The sequence below is a fragment of the Podarcis melisellensis genome, assembly GCF_964234715.1.
Source record: "Podarcis melisellensis genome assembly, chromosome: 17".
NCBI lineage: Eukaryota > Metazoa > Chordata > Lepidosauria > Squamata > Lacertidae > Podarcis > Podarcis melisellensis.
In genome coordinates, this window is record NC_138534.1 from 23708654 (window position 1) to 23734949 (window position 26296).

General features: G+C 39.4%; 1 protein-coding gene across 3 annotated transcripts in view; it reads right to left on the reverse strand.

Annotated features, from left to right (window-relative positions):
- ZDHHC21 (zDHHC palmitoyltransferase 21) overlaps nt 1-26296 on the reverse strand; it is a 45638-nt gene that overhangs the window by 15336 nt on the left and 4006 nt on the right. The window contains exons 2-7 of one of the 3 annotated variants that reach the window (XM_081894779.1): nt 24743-24854; nt 23908-24113; nt 22227-22325; nt 17948-18059; nt 15982-16120; nt 3471-3587 (exon numbers count right to left, since the gene is read on the reverse strand). In XM_081894779.1, the coding sequence (XP_081750905.1) occupies nt 3471-3587; nt 15982-16120; nt 17948-18059; nt 22227-22325; nt 23908-24061 (621 nt within the window). In that variant the 5' untranslated portion in view covers nt 24062-24113; nt 24743-24854. Of the gene's footprint in view, nt 1-3470; nt 3588-15981; nt 16121-17947; nt 18060-22226; nt 22326-23907; nt 24114-24733; nt 24855-26296 lie in introns of all 3 variants that reach the window. The other 2 variants (XM_081894780.1, XM_081894778.1) reach the window with 2 other exon arrangements.

Below are 26296 nucleotides of genomic sequence, written 5' to 3' on the forward strand. Positions count from 1 at the left end.
TTTTCTATCTTCCCACGCAACTGTTCAGTATTTATGTTCCAATGGTGCCATCACATTATCATATACAGTTAAAACAATTAATTAACAAGGAGCCCCGGCAGCATTAATCAAATTACTAATGTCAGTGCACAATCAGTTGAGGGTATAGCAAAATACCTATTAAACAAAACTATGACAATGTATTCGGAATTTTTTTTTAGCAGATGGAGAAATGAAAATTACAATGTAAACAGTACAAAAAGCAAAATATGTCACCTGCATAATGACATATTTATTTTTGTGTCTTTCACTGAATAATATGTCGGGGTATGAGCTAAATTTATTTATAAAAATCCTTTAACTCTATTAATCATTTGCAAGAGCATATGGAAAAATGAAAATGCATCCTGTTTAGAATTTTAAATAAAAAACAATCAAAGGTAATCCTTAAAATTAGGCTTCAGATTAGTCTCTTCAAAGGATGCAGTTCAACTGAAACATCTGGTAGTGTTATGTTGAGAGACAGACCTTTTTTAACTTTGGAAATGAGATTAGTAGATCAGTTATTTGTAAGTGTCCAAGTAATTTCTAATTATTTTATCTGGGTCACAGATAATCCGCTTTTACTGGCCTCCCACAATGACATCAGAGGATCACTGCTTAAGTGATTATCCTGTTACCTTCCAGCAGCCACTGGGAAGCTGGATTTTCCATTTGTACACACGGAGAAATGGCAAAATGCTCCAGACAAGTGGTGTGTCCAAATCAAGACCCAGAGTTTGGTAAGAAAACATTCTGTTTGCAAACCACTGGCAAATCAAACAGTAAGAGCATTACCCTAAATTCCAGCCACCTGAAAGAAAAAGGTTATCTTGCACAACTCACATTCTGTGATTGCATAATATAGTACATGTTTACTATTCTAAATTATCACTCACTTAATTCAAGTTACTAGAAGGTGTGTCAGTAATTAATGACATGATGGATGCATGTACATATTCATACAAAACAATAATTCAACACAGATGAATGATGGTAACATATATTGATGAGCTTATAACAAGAACTGAAAGTTAGCATACTAGGAAATTATTTCAGCAGCCATAAATGCCGAAAATCAGAAGCAAATGTACTCCATTTGAAAGTTTCTCACTGACCCACCTGCATGAGGTTTGCCAGATACAGATCAAGGGATCTAACCAAACCAACAAAACAAGCATGAAAATAAAATAAAGGGAACAATAAAATGGTCATTGGGTCTTGGGAATGCATCAAAATTCCCATATGCACTTTGGTTGATATTAGTTTCCAAAATCTTTTCAGGACATGGATAATAGGAGTATGGATTTGGAGTTTTCCTAAGACACACTCCTATTATGTTTAAATATCATTTTTTTTATATGTTAAATCAAGTATTTCCATTTTTTCAACGAAATACTGAGTCTTCGTGTCACCTTTGACACCTGTGTGTAATTCTTTCAGTGCCATTCTATTCCAAAATCTCTCTGTGTGAAATCTAAGACAAATAAGTCTATTTCCTGTTGTCCTACCAGGGCATTGGTCCAGCTCCTCGAAATAGGAGGCTTGTGATGCTAAGCCAAACCATGGCTTAGTGCAAAGCAAACAAGTCAGCTAGTTGTTCTAAAGCAAACCATGGCTTATTGCAAAGGCTACTCCGGAGAAGATTGCAGTCAATTTTGCTCCTCCCAAATCTTTCTGCTGCTGCACTGTGTTAAGCTGTGACTTTGCTTAGCACGTTGTCCAAATGCAAGCTTGTGGTTTATCTCTCTATCCAGGCTTACCACAAGCTGTATACAAGTTTGTCCTCTGGTTTACACAGCTCAAGAGAGCTAAAACCACGAGCCTGTTGTTCAGAAAACACACTAAGCCAGGCATAGGCAAACTTGGCCCTCCAAATGTTTTGGGACTACAACTCCCATCATCCCTAGCTAACAGGACCAGTGGTCAGGGATGATGGGAGGTGTAGTCCCAAAACATCTGGAGGGCCAAGTTTGCCTATGCCTGCACTAAGCCAAGTCACTAGCCGAGCTTAGAAGCAGAAAGACCAGAAAAGTGGTTTAGATCTCCTCTCCTGGAACACATGTTGGCTTAGTGTGACATGTGGATCAGGCCATTTCCCCATTTGGATCATTGCAATATATATATTACTACTTTTCCCAGCTTTAATTTTTGTTCAAAATGTAACGTTGGTTTAACGCCTGTGTCACAACAGTTATGACATCTCCTCACAATAAGGTTTTCTTCCACTGATTCTAGACTTTGCTACTCTTTATCTCCCTGTTCTCACCTTAAACTATTCATTGCAATCATGCTCCTTTCTAGTTCCATTCCTTGATACTTTCCATCAGTCTTCCCTTTCCCAGGATGTTCTCCCACCCCCTGTTCTCTGAGGTAGCTCCCCGTCTGTGGAATGCTCTCCCCAGGGAAGTTCGCCTGGTGCCTTCATTACAAACCTTTAGGTGTCAGGCAAAAATGCTCCTTTTAAACCAGGCCTTTGGTTGGTCTTATTTACATCCTATGCCCTTTTAAAATGTTTTTTTTGGGGGGGGGAGCTATTGGGTTGCTGTTTTTATTTTTATTATATATTTTGTGGTTTTATATCTTGATTTTATTCTGTAAACTGCCCTGAAATCGCTGGGTATAAGGCGGTATATAAATTCGATAAATAATAATATTTTAAAATTTAGGCCCCATTTCTTATACAAACATTAAAAATCACACAATTACTATTTTTATGTTACTTTCATGACTATTTGAGTGAAAACGAATAGGATAATTAAATGAGATGAAGGGAGAGCCCAGCTTAAATTTGTTGAGTTCCATTTTAGCGGCAGATACACACACATCTGTTTACTATTGGATTCTAATGCATTATTGCATATTGTTTTATTTGGTATAGGTTGTTTATTTTAAAGTTATTGTGACTTTTTATCTAGGATCTGATTGTTACTATGAATGTTAGATGTTTGTGTGTGCGTGTGTGTGTTGGAAACTGCCCAGAGTGGCTGCGGCAACCCAGCCAGATAGGGAGGGTATAAATAAAATAAAATAAAATAAAAGTGCCAATTTTATATACCAGGCTTGTGTCACTGCAGAAGAGCATAAGCCATTTCTCTTCATACCACTTTCCTGGCTGAAACTGCCCACCGTCCCCACACTATAATTTCCCCCAACTCCCCATTGCTACAGTTCTGATCCAAATCATCTCCACTATCCCACTCTGTGGCTCCATTTGCCATATGGAAAAAAGAAAAAGAAAAACCCAGTTGCAAATCTCTGATGATCTTGTCTGGTTGTATTTTGAGTGTATCTCAAGTTCTTATATTTGTTGATATTTTGCATTATAGATTGTGCCTGGTAAAGAATTACATGTTTTTATTCAATATACAGCTTAGCATACTTTTAAGCACTTACACAACAACATGCACAGAGGGAAAATGTTATTCTGAAGGAAAGAATAAAATACTTACATTGAATATACCAGTCAACTGAGTATAAAAGAGTCCCGTAATTCCAATCAGCATTATTAAACCCATGAATGTAGATATTCTTATCAGGGCAAGTTCATGTCTAAATACAAATATATCCTGTAAATAAAGAAAAATAGAAACCATTTTTAACTGTCTTTTGCATATAAGAAAGGCTCTCCAAAACATGAAAAGGAAAGAAAAAAGACAATTAGATCTAGGAAATACAATTAAAGTGAAATTTACTTTTTTTGTTGGGTACTGTTTCACTCAGCATCAAACTTTTTAAATATATACAGACCAATGAAGGATAACAATGTCTGGCCTCTTAATGCAAGAGGAAGTCTTTGAACTGGCACCCAATCTCAAATCTGAAACAACCAATCTCATATTCGTTCCACAAAATTTACAGCATATCAAAAGATCAGCAAGTTATAAATGGATGGATAAAAAAGGGGGTTCTGTCCTCTTCAGGTTCAAATTGTTCTATTTCAATTTTCTCTTTCTTCCAACAAAGCCCTTCTAGAGCCACATTTGCCAGTCAGGTACTACTGGTGTGGAAAGGAAATGGTAGCTTTACAAAGCCCAGTATACACAGGCGTGCAAGCAAAGTTCATGTCAATATGTAGGGCATGATCACCTGGGAGTATTTCTCACTCTTTGCATGAGCTAGATGCACTAAACTATATGAACTAAACATGCACTTTTGAAAGGGTCCACGTAGACAGACTCATGCTTTTTTAACTTATGGAATAATGGAGAGCTGTGTTTATAAGAATGCAGAGAACAGACTGTCCCTCACATCAACAGCATAAATCTCCACTAGCTTGTGGACCGGTGATGGAAAACAAATTTCCTAAGAAAACTACTGTGGCTACAAGCTGCAGTTAAAATCAGGCACTGGAAGAGGCACTTATAGAATCATAGAGTTGTAAAGTTGGAAGGTAAAGGTAAAGGACCCCTGGACTGTTACGTACAGTCAAAGGTGACTATGGGGTTGCAGCGCTCATCTCGCTTTCAGGCCAAGGGAGAAGGTGTTTGTCCACAGGCAGCTTTCCGAGTCATGTGGCCAGCATGGCAAAATCACTTCAATGGCACACCGCGACAGAAGCCAGAACGCACGGAAATGCCGTTTACCTTCCCGCTGCAGTGGTATCTATTTATCTACTTGCACTGGCATGCTTTCGAACTGCTTGGTTCGCGGGAGGTCCAACCCCCTGCAATGCAAGAATCTCAGCTAAAGAATCCATGGCAGATGGCCATCCAACCTCTGCTTAGAAACCTCCAAGGAAGAGGAGTCCACCACCTCCCGAGGGAGACCGTTCCACTGTCGAACAGCTCTTCTCAAGCTACAGAATGTCAGTTAAGTACTAGAAGAATGCTTACCACTTGCACAAGCTCTACTTTTAACCCAAAACAAAGATTCTTTGCTACTTGTAAATGTCTATATCCCCCCAACCAAAAATAACAGCAGCAGTGAAAACTGGTCACAACTAACCTCTTATATAGAAAACTTGACCGATAAATACCCAAATGCCTCACTGATAATAGCAGGTGATTTTAATGCCAGAGTAGGAACCAACAATGAACAACTATGTAGCAAACTAAATTGGAATACTGAAAATGATATCGCACATGCCCTGAAAATAGGACGATTCTCCAGAGACAGGGTTGTTAACAACGAAGGCTTACGCCTACTTGAATTATGTAACAACTTTAATTTGCAGATTGTAAATGGTTCAACAAAAGGCGATAGTAGCGGGGAGTTTACATACTTCTCCCCCCGAGGATGCAGCGTCATCGACTATATTCTTGTCCCTTATAATATTATAAATTTGATCATGGACTTCAAAATTGGAACGCGCACTGAAAGCGACCATCAGCCATTATCGTTGTCTATTAACTTAAAGGACGAAACCAAAATCATTAAGTACAATACCATAGAACCTTCTCAATATAAACAAATGACCCAATTAAAATGGTCCCAGGAAATGAGTGTAGCAGTGGGGCAAAAACTTACAGCCAACTTGAGAAAACAAGTATTATCCAACTTAAAGATCACTAATTTCTACAGTGATATTCCGAAAATTTATAATGAAATCTTCCAAATGTTTGTAGAGCTTAGTACTCCACCTAAAGTTCGGGTACTTAAACATACCGCTAGCCCTTGGTTTGATGATGAATGTTTCCAGCTAAAAAGAAAACTGCGCCAAACATTTAAAAATAATCGCACTAAACTAGAGCCCTCTTATCTTGATGAAAAAAGAAAATATCATTACATTCTGGCCGAAAAGAAACAGAAATACGCAACCCAAAAATGGCTACAATTATTTGACTCAATTCAGAGTAAAAACAACAAAGCGTTCTGGAACTTAGTGTATGGAGGATTGAAAGCCGAAAATCAACTAACTCTACCACCAATTGCAGAATCCAAATGGTCCCAATACTTTACATCTGTATTTAACAATCTACATAGTGAACTTAAAGGAAATGAAACCACTAAAAATAAAATTATTAAACTCCAGGAGTGGCCAAGGGTAGAGGAAGAGGAAATTAGAGAGATAGTTAAAAATTTCAAATCGGGGAAATCTCCTGGGCCAGACGGTCTACCAATAGAATTATTTAAGACCTATATAGATTGGTGGGCAGAACCCTTAGCCCAACTGTTTACGCTTATAGATAAATATGGGATCATACCTGAGATATGGCTAAGATCAATAATTATTCCAATCTTTAAAAATGGCGACCCAAAAGAACCAAGGAATTATAGACCGATAAGCCTTCTATCAGTGATAGGGAAAATCTACGCTAAGCACCTCTTATCTAAACTCCTTACCTGGATGAAAAATCTAAATTTACCAGGGAAAGAACAAATAGGTTTCTCCAAAGGTTGCTCTACACTAGACCACTGTCTTATTCTTATGCATCTGGTTGAAAAATACAGATCCCAAAGGCAATCTAAGATATACGCTGCTTTTGTAGATTTTCGTGGTGCATTCGACTCAATTGACCGCCCAAAGTTGTGGAGGAAACTCGCAGAATTAAAAATTGATCAGCGCCTATTGATCCTAATCCAAAATCTACACTCTTCCAATACCTGTCAAGTCAAACTTAACATCAAAGGTCACCTTTCATCAGACATCCCAATCTCGAAAGGGGTAAAACAAGGGTGCATTCTTGCCCCCTTTCTATTTAATTTATTTTTATCAGACTTGCCAGATTACCTTCAAAAAATAGAATCACATGCCCCTAAACTTAATCAGAAACCAGTTCCTCTCTTACTATACGCAGACGATGCTGTCCTACTATCCTTAACGAGCTTGGGTCTAAAACGTCTTATATCTTCACTGATCCTCTATTGCGAATGTAACAAACTCTCTATAAACTATGAGAAGACAAAAATTTTGGTCTTCTCAAATGGTTGGAAATTAGAGAAATGGAAAATAAGAGGGCAAGAAATCCAACAAGTGAAAATCTATAGGTATCTGGGAATCTTATTCCAGAGCAATTTAGGGTGGGCAACCCATCGCACAAATGCCATAAAACAGGCAAAGTGCATCTCATCAGCAGTTGCCCGTTTTCATTATCAGAAAGGTAATCAATTTATTCCTGCGGCAAATCAGATATTTCAAACAAAAGTGCAATCCCAGATATTCTATGGAATCCCGCTATGGGTCCAAGCATATAACAATGATTTAAAAAAGATTCACTCTAGCTTTCTGAGACGTATTCTTGGACTCCCAGCTATGATCAAATATGAAACAATGTGTGCAGAAATAGGCATACACACAATGGAATATTGGGCATGGTCCACCTCAATAAAGTATTGGTTACGCTGCCACTTCCGCTGCCCTCCATCAAGTCTGCTCGCTGATTTGCTCAAAGACTCCTATAAATCAAGATGGTATCAGCACCTCGAAAAAAAGATTGAATCTTTAGGCGTCGAGCTGGAGTCCCTGTACAATTCTAATGAGCAATATATTTCCCATAATATCCTAACTAGACTAAAGGATGTCGAGAGACAAAATATTACGGCAGCTGTAAACAAAATTTGCTCCCCCATATTCTATGAATTAAATATCTTAGATAGCAGAGCCAATTACGTCACTAAACTAATAATCCCAGCCCAACGTAGGGCTTTTATGCTGGCCCGCTTGAATGTTTTTCCCTCAGCATTTGTCAGGGGAAGATATCAAAACATTCCTAGAAACAAGAGACTCTGCAGATGCTCTATGAATGTCCCGGACACTGTAGAGCATATTCTCCTTCATTGCCCACTGTACAGTACGCTCCGTCAACGCGTGCTGTCCCCTCTTTTGGGTGGTCTGGAACCGCAGCAAGGTGAATGTGTGGGATTCTACCTATCCGACGTTGACCAAAGGGTAACGGCGGGGGTAGCCGAGTTTTTGGCAGCAGTCCTCCAAGGAGCAGGTTAACAAGGAATACCACTGACTCTATATGTATATATATATATGTACTTAGCAAACTGCTGCCTTTTTTATATATATTTCAAGGCTTTTATATGTTATTTTCTCTTTTAAGGTTTTATTTCCATAATGCCTAATAAAGGTTTGATAAAGTAAAGTAAAGTAAGTTAAGTACAACCTGCTCTACACTTCCAGATTCTATATTCCCAATTCATTCTCACTGAAAGACTCACCCCCCTGATGCCTACAGAGAATGAGCAAAAATTTATGCACACCATACAGCTGTGTGTTTAAAGGGAATCTAGGTAGCAAATAGCAGAAGAAAAGTTTTGGATGAACAGTATTCCACAAAGAGAAATTGGGGCAAGCCAAAAGTGGCACATCACTGAGAGCTTAAGGGCAAGATAAATCATATGTACCAGGCCACCTTCACTACTCTTCATCTGCTACAGCAAAGTACAGCGGTACCTCGGTTTACAGATGCTTCAGGTTACAGACGCTTCAGGTTACAGACTCTGCTAACCCAGAAATAGTACCTCGGGTTAAGAACTTTGCTTCAGGATAAGAACAGAAATTGTGTGGCTGTGGCGCGGCGGCAGTGGGAAGCCCCATTAGCTAAAGTGGTGCTTAAAGTTAAGAACAGTTTCAGGTTAACAATGGACCTCCGGAACGAATTAAGTACTTAACCCAAGGTACCACTGTACAAGACAATGATAATACATTTGCCCAGGCTGAATACAGGGAGTGGCCGATTTGCACCGGTCCAATTGATGAGTGATCACATGCATGCTTGGCACTGCCGACTCAGAAGTGGCCCCCAATGCTGGACAGAAGTAAAGAAAGATCTAGAAATATGGTCAAGGTTGAGACTTTCCTTGTTAGGCCGAATTGCTGTTATTAAGATGAATGTATTGCCTAGAATGTTATTTTTATTTCAGACGTTGCAGATTTTGGACAAGATGGATTGTTTCAAGAGGTGGCAGAAAGACATATCTAAATTTGTCTGGCAGGGCAAAAAGCCCAGAATAAAATTTAAGATTTTAACAGATGCAAAAGATAGAGGGGGCTTTGCCCTGCCGGACTTAAGACTCTATTATGAATCGGTAGCTTTCTGCTGGTTGAAACACTGGCTACTTCTTGAGAACACAGACATTTTGGATTTGGAAGGGTATGATAATAGCTTCGGTTGGCATGCATACTTATGGTACGACAAGGCAAAGGTGTATAAAGGTTTTAAAAACCATATTGTTAGGAAAGCATTATACAATGTTTGGATTCGATATAAAGATTTGTTGGAAAGTAAAACCCCCAGGTGGTTGTCACCAATGGAAGCTAAGGAGGTGAAAAAACTTAACATGGACTCTAAATGGCCAAAATATTGTGAAATTTTAGAACAAGACGGTGAAAAGGTTAAACTTCAGAGTTATGAGAAATTAAAGTCCAAAGTCCGAGATTGGTTGCATTACCATCAGATAAATGAGACATTTAAACAGGACAGGAAAATAGGATTTCAGAAGGAGAGGTCAAAATTAGAAACAGAATTGTTAGAACCCAATACTAAGAATTTGTCTAGAATGTATAACTTGCTGTTGAAATGGAATACACAGGATGAAACGGTGAAATCAGCTATGATTAAATGGGCACAAGATATCGGTCATGACATTATGTTTGCTGACTGGGAACAGTTATGGACCACTAGCGTTAAATTTACGGCATGCAATGCCTTAAAAGAAAACATAATGAAAATGATTTATAGGTGGTACATGACCCCAGTCAAGCTTGCAAAAATCTATCATTTGCCCAACAATAAATGTTGGAAATGTAATGAGACTGAAGGTACCTTTTACCACCTTTGGTGGACCTGCCCGAAGATTAAAGCCTTTTGGGAAATGATCTATAATGAAATTAAGAAAGTCCTTAAGTGGACTTTTCTTAAGAAACCTGAGGCTTTTCTCCTGGGCATGGTTGGCCAATTGGTGTCAAAGAAGGATAGGACCTTTTTTATGTATGCCACCACAGCAGCAAGAATTCTTCTGGCAAAGTATTGGAAGATGCAAGAACTACCTACTCTGGAAGAATGGCAGACAAAGGTGATTGACTTCATGGGACTGGCAGAGATGACGGCAGAATCCGTGACCAGGGGAAAGAGACAGTGGAAGAGGATTGGAAGAAATTTAAAATATATCTTAAAAATTGTTGTAAAGTTGAGGAGTGTTAAGATGTCAAGGGGTAAGAAGCAGAGAATTACAGCTGTAACTAACAAATTAAAGAAAATTTAATGAAAGGGAATCAAATAGATAATTGACTAGAGGAGTTGCTAAAGAATTGTAAAACAAGGATGCAGCGAAAGGGAGGTATGGGGAAGTCAGGGGAAAGAAGGTGCACGAAAATAAGATTATGAAATTATACATGTTTAAATGTTTTGTATGTTTTTGTTTTGTATGTTTTGTGTTTTGTTTGTTTTTTATTATGTGTTTGGAAAATGAATAAAAATTATTTTTTTTAAAAAAGGAAAAACAAACAGAAGTGGCCCCCAAATGGGGCAGGGTTATGCACATTCCACCCAATGCACACGGGGGTCAGGAATGGAACCCCCACCCCAAATGGTCACTGTCTGTACTGCAAAGCTAAAACCAGAGTATTAACACCCTGTCACATTGACACACTGTCAGAAGTACTAATGAAGGCACACCTCCTGGCCTTTGTCATCTGAGGTGTGGATTTTCAGGACTCAGCCTATTCCTGTGACTTTACTGTTTCTGAATTTTAAATTGTTGCAACTAAACCTGGGACCTACTGGTGAAGGTAGGCTGGTAATACTACTACTACTGCTACTGTTACTACTATTCTGTGAACTGCCCTGGGTATAGGGCGGTGTATGAATTCAATAAATAATAAATACAACTACTACTATGAGTAAGAATAATGCACTCCTACTCAACCACTTGCTCCTGCCAGAGGAAGACTTTGCAAATTTCAGCAGCGCCCATTCCAAGGCCAAAATTCTGTACTCGCCTGCCTCTTGCCTTCTGATCAATCTACTACATCATAGTTGTGACATCATAGAACTGGTCCCTCTGCCCTAAATTCACCTCTGCTCCTGCTCTCTTGCAGCACAAGATTCATAAACCCCCAAGCCACACCTTAGCTCCCATGCATTGTCAAAACAGGAGGCACACTCTTCATACCGTTTAGATTTTTAAGCATTGGCTATATCATATTATAAATTGTTGCACTTGAGTTTCTATGAGTACTATCTCCGGGATGATGCCCCCCCCCCAGTCTGAGTACTTTTAAGCAGACAAGTGGATTATAAATAAATGTTATCTAGATTCCTCAATACATCCTAACCCAAAAGGATTGCAATATGTACATTCCTCAGTACATCCTAACCCAAAAGGATTGCAATATCATTAATTTATTAGATATTTAACAAGAAGAAACATGCCCTAATTCCTAGATACAATCACAAGGGAATATAAGCACTCATGTATCTTCCCTAAAATATGGCTGTACATATTCCAAGATATGTTTGCTCATGTGAACATGCAAAAAAGGGTGGTGGTGGTAGAATCACCAAGGAATAATTCAAAAACATGCAACACGTCCTCAAAATATAATACAAGAAGCTGACCACAGTCATGGGCTCTCAACTGTTACCACTTGAAATCCCAGATTGGACACTTCCCTTTGAAGGGTGCTTAAAAACAACCACACTCATGTGTACACCCGTGATGTTTTCACATGATCTAGTGGATTGGTCTAAATGGATTTGGAAAAGGAGTAGACCTGGTGTGGACTATGGCTTCCATCAGCCCTGACAAGCAGCATATGGAGATCCATGAAATTTTCTGAAGTTAAGAAGGGGTCCTCGTATTTGTAAAGGTTATGAACCACTGGATGAGAGATTTCCTTCCTCAAACCAAATCAACCTATTTTCCTCCCATATAGTCAGGATGACCACACTGCTTGTCTTAACCTACAAACCAAACGCTGTGGTTTACAACCAGATCTGGTCAGTTTCTCAGCAAGTCAGATTCAAACCAGGGGTCAGGAAGTTGCCTTGTTCGGCTAACCAGTGTTAGCATGGGTCCCTGATCTGCACTAAACTCTCCTGAAGCTCTCCTCCTGGCTGTGTGAGCCCAAGGATTTCAGAGGTTCTTTCCTGCTCATCCATGCAGTGCTGCTGGTGCCAAATCAAAGCCATCTCCTGCTGAACTGATGGATCTACACCAAAAAATATTTGGGAAAGAGTGCAAGCGCAACTTGCTTTTCTGCACAGTTAAAAGTTGCTTCAACTGGCCAGCGTCAGGGCACAACCCAAGTTACAACCCAAGTTACAGGTCCTGCTTTGAACAAGGCCTTGGAAATCTTCTGCCAGAGCTAAATGAGACAGTGGTCTGACTCCATTTGGCATATGATCATTCCAGCAGATTTAACAAGACACAAAATGTACAGAGATGGAGACCCATGCTAGCCACTCGTGCTGTAGATTTAACAAGACACAAAATGTACAGAGATGGAGACCCATGCTAGCCACTCGTGCTGTAAGTTGGTCAAGTACAAGATGTTGTTTTCATACTTTCTGGAAAGCAGAGCACGCCCTGGGAAAAGTTATACCTGTCAGATATGAAATAAGCAAACCTTTCTGACACAAAATAAGCAAGCCAGGACACAAAAACCAACAGTCCCTTAATAGATTTGTGCAGTTTCTTTTTAGCTCTTGTAGTAACACTGCTCCTCCTACTGGAGAAAAAGTACATTATCTGCGGACTATTAAACGAATGAGAGAATACATATTATACTTTTAAGGACTTCAATTTTTAAATACTTGAGTTTTTATCCTGCAAAAAAAAAAAGGTTCCTGTGGAACATGCAAATAACAATGTCTTTCATTAAATTAAATCTTATTCAGTAGCTTACAAAGATAACAAATGTCTAAGGAACTGAAATGCCCTATGGGTATCAGTCAGAGAAGATGGGATGGATAAAAATACAGTGGTACCTCGGGTTAAGTATTTAATTCATTCCAGAGGTCCGTACTTAACCTGAAACTGTTCTTAACCTGAAGCACCACTTTAGCTAATGGGGCCTCCTGCTGCTGCCGTGCTGCCGGAGCATGATTTCTGTTCTCATCCTGAAGCAAAGTTCTTAACCTAAAGCTCTATTTCTGGGTTAGCAGAGTCTGTAACCTGAAGCTTATGTAACCTGAAGCGTATGTAACCCGAGGTACCACTGTAAATGCTTAATCTTAGATTTAATTTAAGTGCAGTTTTACAAATTTCAATACAGGTAAATGCTAGCTTCATTTAGTTGTGTTTTTTTTTAAAAAAAAACGAGCAGAAGGCAGATAAGTCATTAACAGTGTGATCCTACAACTTGGAGTAAGTATGTGGATCTGTGACAACCTTTGCATCTTCCTGTCATCATTAGCATTACGGAGAAGCTAAACATTCACAAGAAGCAGTTGCGCCAGTGCAGTTGCTTTGGATCAAATTCTTAGAAAACGTACAAGACACAAAAAACATCTATTCAATGCAGTGGACATATTCTACTGCAAAACGTTGGCCGTACTAAGCTATTGTCTTAAACTGTATGTAGTTTTTATAGGACAATTAAATGGATTTTGCTTGCTGTTTGTGTTCCTTAGTGTCAAACAGCAGAATGAGTGATTGGGTGGCACACATTTATGGGGGATATCAAATCCTCAGCTACACAGTCAGAAATGAGCCAAATAGTACACTTATGTCATTTCTGAAGCTGCAGATCTGGCTGAATTCCCATATATTTTTCACTCAGCTACCAATTCTGCAGAATTCATTTTTTTATTGCGGCTATCGAATCATCTGAACCAAATCATTTGCAATATGCAAACAACACTGAATGCCAAAGGCGTGGTGGGTTTTTTTTTTGAAGCAAGAGGCTCTCAAAACATCAAAATTTATAATTTGGGACCTATAATCAGTTTAATAAGTTCAGATATCAACAAGAGTTTTGTCCACATATGCAGACCCTCTGTTTCTCCCTTTGTGCGATCAATGATTAAACCAATAAATATATAATAAACCATAGTTTCCCAAGACTCTGAACTGAAGTGTGGCCACCAGCTTTGGAAACAGTCAGGATCTTAAACCATGGATTTAAGTTTGTTTAAAATCCTGGTTTGCCCAAAAGCTGATAGCTATGATACACCACATTAATCACCTGGGGCCCTTACCTGTGTTCCCATCTCTAAAAGATGACATTTCTCCCTTGATCATTTTCCTTATACATAAAATTTTCAAAAGCTGATATATTTCATTCTTTAATATTGCACCTCTCTATCGATTTTGTACGCAATGCCTACACTGTGCTCCTTATCTGTGAGGTCCTTTATGACAGAGCCCGAGGTCCTGTAAAAATACATGTCTGCAGGGCCAGATTTAGGTTTGATTAGGCCCTAAGCTACTGAAGGTAATGGGGCCCTTTATATGTCCAGCTGTCCTTTGTCAACAACAAATTGTTGCTGTTTTCTGTGTTGAATATATGCTTTATGGTAATTTCTGGACCTAATGGGTATCTAAAGCCATTTGCACATAACAAAATATGTATTTTATCAAAGTAATTGTTGAACTGAAATACAATTAAGAAGAAGTATATTAAAACACTGTTGCTGTATGAAGGTTTTATTTGATTTTAATTTTATTTCTTTTTTATCTTATATTTTAGAAATGTACATCCAGGGGTTTTTTTCCTTTAAATTTTTTGGGGGCCCACAAGAACAAGCTATAGCTTGTTTAGCTTATACATAAATCCGGCACTGCATGTCTGACTTCTAGACCACTTTTTATCTGGGGAATATAACAACCCCAAAGACTGTACATTCCTGGGAGAATATACGTTCATAGTTCTTCATGTATATGACATCCTACATCAGGGTGGTTCAACATTTGGCTCTTAATACTTGATATGCCTCTGAGCAAGTACATGTCTTCTGAAGAGGTCCTAATTCGGTAGGACACTATGAACATTGCACATGTGAAGGAAGGTGTTAACACTCAGATTCTGCCAACCCGCCCCCCCCCAAAAAAAACCAAACTTGCTTACATCTGTGTAAACAGGCAGGTTGCCACATCTGGAGAGCTTGACCATTGGTATGCCCTGATGTTATGTTACCTAGGCATTTAAAGGTGCTCAAGTATATCTCCAAGCTGGTATGGAAAAGAACAATGTGTACCATTGGTGTGCATGTAACCATCATATTTCCTGCATAACATGTGATACACTAATTATTTGTTGTGCATTTTGTATTTTAACATTGTATTGTGGTTTTGAACTAATGTAAGGGATGCAGGTGGCACTGTGGCCACAGAGCCTAGGACTTGCCGATCAGAAGGTTGGCAGTTCGAATCCCTGTGACGGGGTGAGCTCCCGTTGTTCGGTCTCTGCTCCTGCCAACCTAGCAGTTCGAAAGCACGTCAAAGTGCAAGTAGATAAATAGGTACTGCTCTGGTGGGAAGGTAAACGGCGTTTCCGTGCACTGCTCTGGTTCACCAGAAGCAGCTTAGTCATGCTGGCCACATGACCCGGAAGCTGTACGCCCACTCCCTCGGCCAATAACGCGAGATGAGCGCTGCAACCCCAGAGTTGGTCAAGACTGGACCTAATGGTCAGGGGTCCCTTTACCTTTACCTTTAAGGTGCCCTGAGTGGCACCAGAAATGCATATAAATAACCATATATAACTATATATATAAATAAACAAAACTGTTGTGTTTAAATGCAGTTTAGAATCAATCAAGGGTCCACATTGCTTTATTTTCTCCGTATAGATTCGCTATAGATTCCTTTCAAAGCCTTTGCATTTGCAGCAACTTTCTGGTTTCGTAAGAGCTATTGTCGGGTGTTTGGCTTGTTTGGCTAGTTGCTTGATCGATGGAAACAAATCCATACATTTACATATGTCAAACCAAATTCACATCTCTACCCTAGAATGCAAGAACAGGTAACACACACACACACACACACATCATACAGTTAACTATGAATAATAAACTGTGATTATGTTAACATTTATCCACATCTTGCAAGCATAATTTTTTTTCTTACCCAATTAACTTTTTTTAGTGGTTCAAAGTAATAACAGTGGCAGAAATCAAGTAGCAGTGTATAAGAACTGAGAAGTTCTGTGTAGAAGCACAGCTGCAAAAACAGCCAGTGATTATCTTCACCAACGCAGTTATTAATCCTGCAGAAAACAAGTGTAAACACACACAATGGAGCATTAGTCGCTTTCTAAATTTTAACAATGAAATAAGCCTTTCAAGCCAAACCAATGACCTACCAGTTGGGGACAGGGCAGAAGGGGAAATGTTCACCACTTATCTCTTTGTACTTTCATTCCTCATCTATCTCTGTTCAGCTGTACGGTTCTATTAGTCATCTTGGCTTTTTACACACCAAGGCAATGTGGCTTTTGGTAAACAGGGGAATTTGAGGGACACATATTCTTCCACTCTTTAGCTAACATTCTTAGTATAAAAGTAGGGGGTAAAGCTTCTGTACTAAATTTTGCTTTGCTTTTGTAACTAGAATCACCACATAGGACAGGTTGAATGAATGAATTTTTATTTGTGACAGCCATCGGCCATAGCAATAAAACAATACGATATACAAAGAATAGAAACAAAAAGTCAGTTATATAAAATACATTTTAGGGTTTTGAATCAAAACCCTATTGGCCCAGCTTGCAACCTTTGCTGTCACCTGCTCATCTTGATCTGCCAAGAGAAAGGGCACTGTGGCAGTGGTTGGGCGACCCAGAATGGACAATAATAGAGGGGTGACAATCTCATTCCTCCAGTCTTTATAAAGAGTGCAAGCCAGAAGGGCATGCGCCCCCGATTTGGTGCTGCCATCTCCACAGGGACATAAGCGTTTTTCGTGTGGAATCTGTTGGAATCGTCCCTCAAGTACAGCCAAGGACAATACATTCAATCTTGCGAGAGTGAAGGGGCGTCTATATTTTAGAATTGCTAGGTTATGCAGATAGGGTGCCAGAGAGTCGAAATGAGAAGGTGGAAAATAGTCATACCATGGGCTTAGATGGGTTTAGATGATCATATATTGACTCATTAAGATATGAACAAGCCTTTTGCCTGCTCTTGCAACCTCTTCTCTCCTCCTTTTCATAGCATGCAGTGATTAAACATGGAAGTCTCCAATTAACCACAGTTACCCTACCGGTGAACGATGGTTAACAGGCTCAGAACAACCTGCCATCTTAACTCAACCTAAAACCATATTTCAAAATCCTGGCTCGTAAGCATAGTTTTCCTGTTTAGATTATAGCTCGGTCAGTAGAGCATCTCAGGGTGGTGGGTTCATGCCCCACGATGGGCGAAAAGATTCCTGCATTGCAGGGGGTTGGACTAGACATTTGTGGTCCTTTCCAACTCTACAATTCTTTTTTAAAATAATATTTTATTAATCTTTACACATATTTTCCAGCATAACATCTCACGAACATCACAGCCTAAGACTTCCTTCAACCATCTAATGGTTTTCTAAAATCATTTCTAATTCTGCATTACTATAATTATTGCTATAGATCCAAATCCTAAATAAACTTATACTTAATCCCTTTTGCAGTAATTTATATAATTCTCCTCACAAAACGTCTTGTAACCCTACAAGCAATTTTAGTTCCAACTCTACAATTCTATGACTCTATGAAATGGGAAGCCATGGTTAACTGGAAATATCTGGTTTCGTAGCCGGTTTAACATAAAGGGAGAAAAGAAAAGGTTGAGTGCATGAGCAAATGCTTATATGGATCTTGGCATGGTATTTTGAAACAAAATTATATTCTAGTATTAATAATCCATTTCCAAAGCTTAATTTTGAAAACCAACATTTACACGTTGAATCCTAAAGTCACTTTTTGGGGGGGTAACCTGATGTTTATGGTGGTATCATTACTGTGAAATACACAACTATTGGGAAACAATGCCAAACAATGATTACATTAGCAGTCAGTGTGCCTATGTAGGATGTGGCGAGGCAATAAACTTACCACGGGCAATGATGATCCATTTTCCTAACACAGTGTCCACATCGACTGCAGTGGTGGGAACGCTTTGGTCTCATCATATTACATTTATTACATAATTCCCAAAAGTCTCTTTCTAAAGAAAGAAAATGCAGAGTCGGTTATTACAAACTCTCCCTCTCCCCAGAATTGTCATTATGTTTTTGCTTCTTTAAGACCCATAAAGTCTTAGTGTAGTTGATGATTTTACAGGAAAAGAAAGGAACGTACAATAATGTCCCTTGTTTGCATCCCGATAAGCCAAAACGCATCAGGTGTTTTAGAAGACCACTGTGATGGCTACAAAAGATAAAAAGTAACCCCACCCCCTTTTAATTTAATCAAAGCATATACAAGCTTTCAGTTTCACAGAACTCTTCATCATGCAAAATGGAATGCTCACAGAATTTTAGGTAATGCGACTATAGATTTTACAAACATCAGAAGATGTCTTTTACTGAGTCACACCAATGGCCCATCAAGCAATCTGTTGTGTCCAATGCAATATGTTGTGGTGGGTGCTTGTTTGAGAGGTGCCTATGACAGTTTCTCTGGTTTGTGAAAAGGATAGTGACACCTGACATGATCAAACTACCTGCCTTCATTAAACTAATGCAGTGACTACAATGAAAATAGCCTCTAAATGATACTCTTAGTGTACATTAGGTCACTAGAACAGAATTGCAAACTGTTAAGTCCCATTTATTTCAAATTAACTAAGGTGCACCTAACACTCTCTAAATAGCACCGTATTTTTCGCTCTATAGGACGCACTTTTTCCCCTCCCAAAATTAGGGTGAAATGTTTGTGCGTCCTATGGAGTGAATGCAGGCTCCTTGGCTTCAGCGATAGCAACGCGAAGCCTCCGAAGCACAGAGGGAGCGCTCCCTCTGTGCTCCTTGGGTTCGCGTTGCTTTCGCTGAAGCCGCCTGAAGCCTCCGGAGTGCAGCTTCGGGTTCCTTTTGCTGAAGCCAGGAAAGCAAGACTCTCCTAGCTTCAGCAGAGTGGGAGAGCTGCGCAGCACCCCTTCAGCCAAGTGGGAGGAGAAATGGAAGGGGCTCAGTTTCTCCTGATGCTTCGCTGAAGGGGCACTGGACAGAGAGGGGGGGGGAATATTTTTTTCTTGTTCTCCCCCTCTAAAACGAGGTGAGTCCTATGGTCGGGTGCCTCCTCTAGAGCGAAAAATACGGTATATATGCAGCTATTTTAAAATTAATTTGGCTTCTGATAATGCATTTAGTTTTGGAAAGGTGCATTTGCAGTGAAAGGGATTTTCACCCAAAGGCTTCCCCTTCTGGAAGGAGACAACCCACAAGCTTGATTATTTGCTTTAAGTGAAGAGGAGACATAATTAGATTTTCATATTTGAGGATGACAAAAGGAAAGGTGACCCCTGAAATGGAAATGGAATTAGGCAAGGTGACATTTGCATGGTCATATGCTTCTCACTAATACACAAGTCATGTATAGAATTATTTTATAGGGTTTTTTCAACCATTTCTTATTGAATTTGCTTATACGGAAACATATATATATTTATTTATGTAGGCTCAATTTTAAGTCGGAGAGCTGCCATGTTTCTCATCTTGTTGAAAAATGACATCATTTGCACATTGGCAGTATGGAAACCCAATATTCAAGATCATTAAACTAGTAATAATGCCAGATGGGAAACTGATTTTCAATCTGTTCCCATAAAGCCAATGTCACAAAGGTGTTACTCTTTAATAAGAGAGTTACCATTAACAGAAGGCAAGTTTTCCAATGTGATTTAAAACAGGCAACAAATGAATCTGACCATACCAGTTTGTGCAATAATACAGAAACAAAGATAAAATTATCTCTGAAATGGTACAAAACAGTCTAAATGAACAGATACAAAATAACAAAATAATCAAAGCTCCTTTAGTTTTATTTTGCAACAAAGTTTGTGGAGTCGGTTGGGTTTCGTTGGAGGGTATTGTTGCTCTTGCTGTTTGTTTGTTTTTTTATCTTTATTATAGATCCCATGATTTATGTAGCAACTGTTCAGTTTGGTTGTGTATTTTTAATGTCTTGTATACTGTTTAGGACCACTTTTGTTAGGTTGTAGTTATGCTTCCCCCGCCCCAAGTTGTAAGCTGCCTTGAGCATGATTAAAACTGTGGAAAAGTGGCATACAAGTAAAATGATGTATGTAGGTATGTACCTAAAGCTTTTTATTCAGCAAAATCCAAAGGAATGTGCATACCAGAAAGCAGAAGTCATGAAGGACATTATGTTTTATCAGAAAGCAAATCTGATAAGATTTAAATATGTTGGTGCAAAGTTTCTTGGAACCATTTCTAGTGGTACTGATGCAAGACCAGTGACTTCAAAAACATTTCTTTGCTTCTGCTAAACCCCTAAAAGAAATATATACAGTGGTACCTCGGCTTAAGTACTTAATTCGTTCTAGAGGTCCATTCTTAAGCTGAAATTGTTCTTAACCAGAAGCACCACTTTAGCTAATGGGGTCTCCCGCTGCCGCCGCGCTGCCAGAGCACGATTTCTGTACTCATCCTGAAGCAAAGTTCTTAACCTGAGCACTATTTCTGAGTTAGCGGAGTCTGTAATCTGAAGCGTATGTAACCCAAGGTACCACTGTAGTAGCTTACTGAGTAATACACTTTGCTCCTGTCTACAGCAATTCTAACAATTCTATAATTGTATCCCAATTTTAGAATCTGTTTCCTTCAGATAGGGCCTACACTGAACACCCACCTATCTCGCCTTTCTGTCTGTCTTGCATTATTGTTGCTTTCAGCCTGTGACTCTTCCCCCACCCCAGCCCAGCCCAGCCTTTGCCTTTCCTATCCTTCCCCCCCCAACCCAATGAACAGGCACACAGTTTGCTGCTTAATTAGTCATCTTTCCATCAGCTCAAGCCACCCATTTTAACTCTACACATGGGCAATGCATGGCCCCTACCCCGAGGTAGGAACAGGGGTTTTTTTTTCAGTTGGAACAATGCTGGAACTCAGTTTTGGCACCTCTCAGGTGGGTGCCATTGCCACTCTAAGAGACTAAGAGAAGTGTTTTATGCTGAGTTATGAACTTATTTTTCTAGAAAAATAGCACTGGGTAGAAGTAACATATATCTATGACTACAATAACACTTCCTGGTGTTGTCGCTATAACTGAGTAGTTTAAAAACACACAGGACAATTCTATTTTTGAATTTTCATTAAATTAAGACCAACCCCCCCCCCCAAAAAAATGACAGTTCTAATGTCCTTCATTCCTTTAAATATCTTATCAAAGCACACATTTCTATCTCTCTGATAAAGATCCAGGACACTGGTTGTTTAGTGTGCTGCAATTTTTAAAAAATTATCTTTTGATGTATGAACCCCTTTTTTGCTCCAAGTAGTTTAAGTAGCATATAAGATGCAAAAACTATGACCAATATTTCATTTAAAAACTAGCAGGGCAAAGTATTTTATATTATTGCAGCTAAATAAATGTCACCATCTCACCTGGTAGAGACAGAAAGGAGCAATAGAACTTGATGCCATTAGCGTAATGGTAGCGCTGTGACCAAAATCCCTTGACACACCACATCAAGTGGTTTCATGTCAATATTAAAGAGCGGGGGAGATAATACAGACTCAAACCACCATGGATGTAAGTTCTACTCAAAGTAGACCCATTGAAAATAACATGGCTAACTTAGGGCCATTAATTTAAATGGGTTTGCTATGAGTATAACTTGGTTGCATACAACCTCACAAGCTCACACCCGCTGGGTAACATTTAATTCTCCTTTCACAGCATTCTGGAACCTCGCTGTAAGATAAAGCAGAACCACACCAATGCACTGTCTGATTTCAGACCATGAAGGCAGCTCAAAAACTGGATGGATATTGTGGTGAACACTTTGGAAGCTGCTGAGAAATCTAGGAGAGTCAACCAAAGCACGTGTCTTGCGAAGGGTAACCAAGGCAATATCTGCCCCAAACCCTGACAAAAACTTAGATTGAAATCACAGAATCATAGAATTGGAAGGGATCCCAAGGATCATTTCAGTCCAACCCCCTGAAATGCAGGAATCTCAGCTAAACCTCTGCTTTAAAACCTCCAAGGCAGGAGACCTCCCAAGGGAGACCATTCTGATAGCTCTTACTGTCAGAAAGTATTTTTCTGATGTTTAGGCAGAATCTCCTTTAGTCGTAATACATTCAAAACTGCACCTTTTAAAAAACAAACCACCAGCAACATAAAAGAAGGCGATCCAAAACTGTACCTGTAACTGGTATCTTTGGGCTTTCAGGTAGTCTTCCTGGATCAGCTACTGAGGCTCTCAGTAATGAGACAACACAGAAAAATGCAACTAGGTAGTAACCTGTAAAATATAACAGCAGTCTTCGTAATGGAAATTTTAACGGGCTTTTCTCAAATTACTGAAGAAAATGAATTGCATGCAGGTCTCTGAAGGTTTAAATGCAGACTGCTCCACTTTTCGGAAGCAAAGGAAAATATAGGTAGAATACAGAATATGTCTTGCTGCAACACACACAGCAATGATATAACCTACAGGTGGACTGACCTGCTGCACAAACAGCAGAAGCGGTGAGGATTTGTGGCACTTCTGGTTACGAATAAGTAGACTGATGGGCATGGCAGATGGCAGAGAGTCTAGTCTATGCTACCAAGTTCCTCTCCTATACCCCCATATTGCTCCCCAGCTCAGTGGAGAAGGGTATAACCACTCCAAGATATTAAAGGGCTGCAGAGGTACTGCAGCCCATAATAAGAGTGGTACTACCTCAACCACTAGACTTTTACTTGTGAAATATTTGTTTAAATATAATCTTACTGATACAAGTGGCATTGATGGGAAATGGCAAATCGATTACTCAGAGAGTCAGTCAATATTTCCTGTACGTATCATGCTAGGATCAGTAATCTCAAAACACCCCAGTCAAGCCTAATTTTGTTTGTGAAATCATACATCCCTGGTACCACTTGGTACATCTTTAGAGGGTTAAAAGTTACTTCTTTTGGGAGGAAAGCAGAAGGGATGAACACTGCCCATGTGTGGATGGAGCACAGCGGGAGACACACACTCAAAAAACACAATGTTGCTGTGAAGAGGAAAGGGAAAATGTGCAAAAGAGTTCAATGTAGAAGTTTTGGGTGACCTTTTGATATTCTTAAAAGCACTCCCAAACTTGTTTGCAGGCAGAATTCCCAGGAGAGCACTCTCAATCACCCCTTTCCTTTAGTTAGGGTTGCCATTCGTCCGGAAATTCCCGGACATATCCGGAATACTGTAGTCAGGCGGATACCAGCAAAATGTGGACGTATGAAAAAAGCTCAACAACTTTTCTGTCCGGATTTATTGCAACTTTAGCTTCTGATCTTTACTTTTAAAGCTATTCATCTCTCCGTCCAGATTATTCTTTCTCTCTTATCTCTTTGCTCCATCTGTTCTACACAACCTCACCTACTGCCAACTCCCTTCTCACTCTCTTCTCCCATTTGTATCTCCATACAATCTGTTAAACCGGTTTCTATGCCTCCTGTCTTGAGAATATAGTCAGTGCACGAAGTTGATGCAGAACATATTGGAAAAAAAGCTATGGAAGTATCAAATTAGCTTACCTGAACACAGTTACAATAACTGTGGATTTGTTTATGAAAGTCAATGAAAATATTGCTATGATCACTATCTCCCCCCTCTGCAGTTATTGGGAACTTTTTTTATTCCTTTATACATGATATTAAAAGAAATTGACTCTTTCCTTAAGAAGCCTCAAAAAAAGCTGCATATGATAGATTTAACTGCTGTAATATGTCCATTTGATTGGCTTTTAACTAATTACCCAATTAGTCAAACAGAGAATAATTAAAAGTTTTTAACTGACTGCAGTGGCACACTCAGTCCGAGTGAAATAAAAGAACTAGCGAGCGATGTGACTTACACAGTAGTGTAACCAGTGATATATGCTCCTCTTCATAGTGTGGAAAGAGGATAATTTTTGGAATGAAGACCGTGTTGAAAAGCCAAACAAAGATAATCAGGCCCATACAGAACCAGCCCTGAGGATCAACAACAAAGTGAATCCGTAGTCCCATTGTACATAATCTGAAGGCAGCTTGCTCCACGCAGAAGGGGGGGGGGCTAAGCCTAAGGAGGGGGAAAAAACATTAATTAGTTTAACAATTTTATGAAAGTTCCCAAGCTGTGGCAGTAACACACAAATGAATGGCACCACGCATGACGGAAGCAACCTTCAGCTGTAGGTGAAAAAGAAGTTAAGTCAAGGAAGCTGCCCTTTCATGAAAGAGATGCCACACCAGGGTTCACACTAGGAAATCAAATAGGATTCCACACACATCACTGAATGACCTTTAGCCAGACAGGCTGCCAGTCCTCCATTTCCTGTTGTCCACTAAGTTTGAAATCCTATACACACTTTCTTGGGTAACCAAGTCACATGGAACACAAAAATAATTACTTTTGGACAAACATTGCTTATCATTATTTTTACTTATTTATTTTTAGGGGCTTTGCATTCAGCACATAGTTCCTGGAGTGGTTTACAAAACAAATGACAGTAAAACACACTAAGAAAAGCATCATCATTAAAAGAAACAAAAAAAAACAGTATCTTTTTTTTAAAAAAAGAGGGCAACAGCTGAAAGCTTCAAAAGTTGGGGGAAAATTATAATAATAAGGTTTTTTGCTTGGTGCTGACAAGAGAGGAACATAGGTGCCAGGCAATTCTACCTGGTAAGGGTAGTGACGTTACGTACCTACAAAACCTGTGCCTTATCAGGATTAAGCTTCAATTTGTTGGCTCTCATGAAGCCCATTACTGATTCCAGTCATTGACTCAGCACTTCTGCAACTTCACCTGAAATCAGACTTTAAAAAGAAAGAGAGTTAGGTGATTTATTATCCTGTTTCTACTGCCAACTAGCGATGGGGGCTTTGTGACATAAAGCATTCTCTACAAATATTTCCCTAATAAAAATAACGGAGAAACAGTCCTATAGAACAGATCATTTTTAAAAAATAAAATAAAAATGTGAAAGTTGCATAGCCGACATCTACTTGACCACTTTGCCTAAGAACAAGATATTTGCAACTGGCCAGGGCTTGTTATAGCTTTTGAGGGGTCTGGTATAGGTTTCCTTAGGAATCATATCCCAAACAGCTTTTCCAAGCTGGCCAGAATTACCCGCTCTTGCAAAGAGGCATTAACCACATCCACATCCTGGTATCAGCCATGTCAGGAAAGGGTCTGCAAGATATGTTACTGCTGCGCCTCTCTAAGTAACTCATCCACATCCTCTGGTCAGAGAATCATAGAACTGTAGAGTTGGAAAGAACCACAAGGGTGAAGTAGTCCAGTGCAGGAATCTTTTTTTGCTCAACATGGGGCTCAAACCCATGACACTAAGATTAAGAGTCTTATGCTCTACTAAACCAGACTAACAGGTGTTCTCAACATCTCCCTTGACTGAGCTATAGAAACGGAGGCATTCAAGTCAAGGCTAACATGAACGTTCCTGGACTAGGTTTTCAACAGAAGTACTTGCTCTGCCAAACAGAGAACTTGGCAAGGAAACTAAAAAAATAAATAAATAATCCCTTGGATTCCATCAGCCAAATACTCATAGATCCATCATCCCTGTGGAGACTACCGCCAGTGTTAACTTCATTGGGAAATGATCTGATCGTGACGTAGAATCAAACTCCCACAGGTTCAGATCAACTTGTTTATGAACAGGCTGTACTTGAGCAAAAACTTTAAACAAATCAGACATTTATCTAAGCAGCGGCTTTACTCTACTCTTAATTTCACACTTTGCCTACAAACCATAAGTATAGACCAACCAAATGTGTTTCAAATCTCTCTCAAGCAACCCAAAACTTCTCCTATATAAATTCTGCACCTGCATCCAATTAAGAATTCAGGTAGTCATATTTAAAGTCCTACACCAGATGGGCAGGGTAATACATTATTATTACTATCATTACTACTACTACAAGTCAAACCGCATTTCTTCTGCTACACCTACACACTGCCACTGAACTCCACCTAAATTCCTCTCTTCCTTGAATATCACAGATTGCATGAACAGCCTTTCTTAATCTTCTACAACGCATCGCAACTAGCTTTAAATAGCCGTTGCAACCCCTTTGATTCTGTGAGCTCCATCAAGCACAGGAAACCAAACACAGAGCAGGTTGCCTGACACATTTCCCTGTACTGTGCCATAAGTGCTGAGAATTTCATCAACATGTGCAACGATAGGTGCTGTTTTAGCATATTGTGTTGTTGCTCAGATTAACAGATTTTG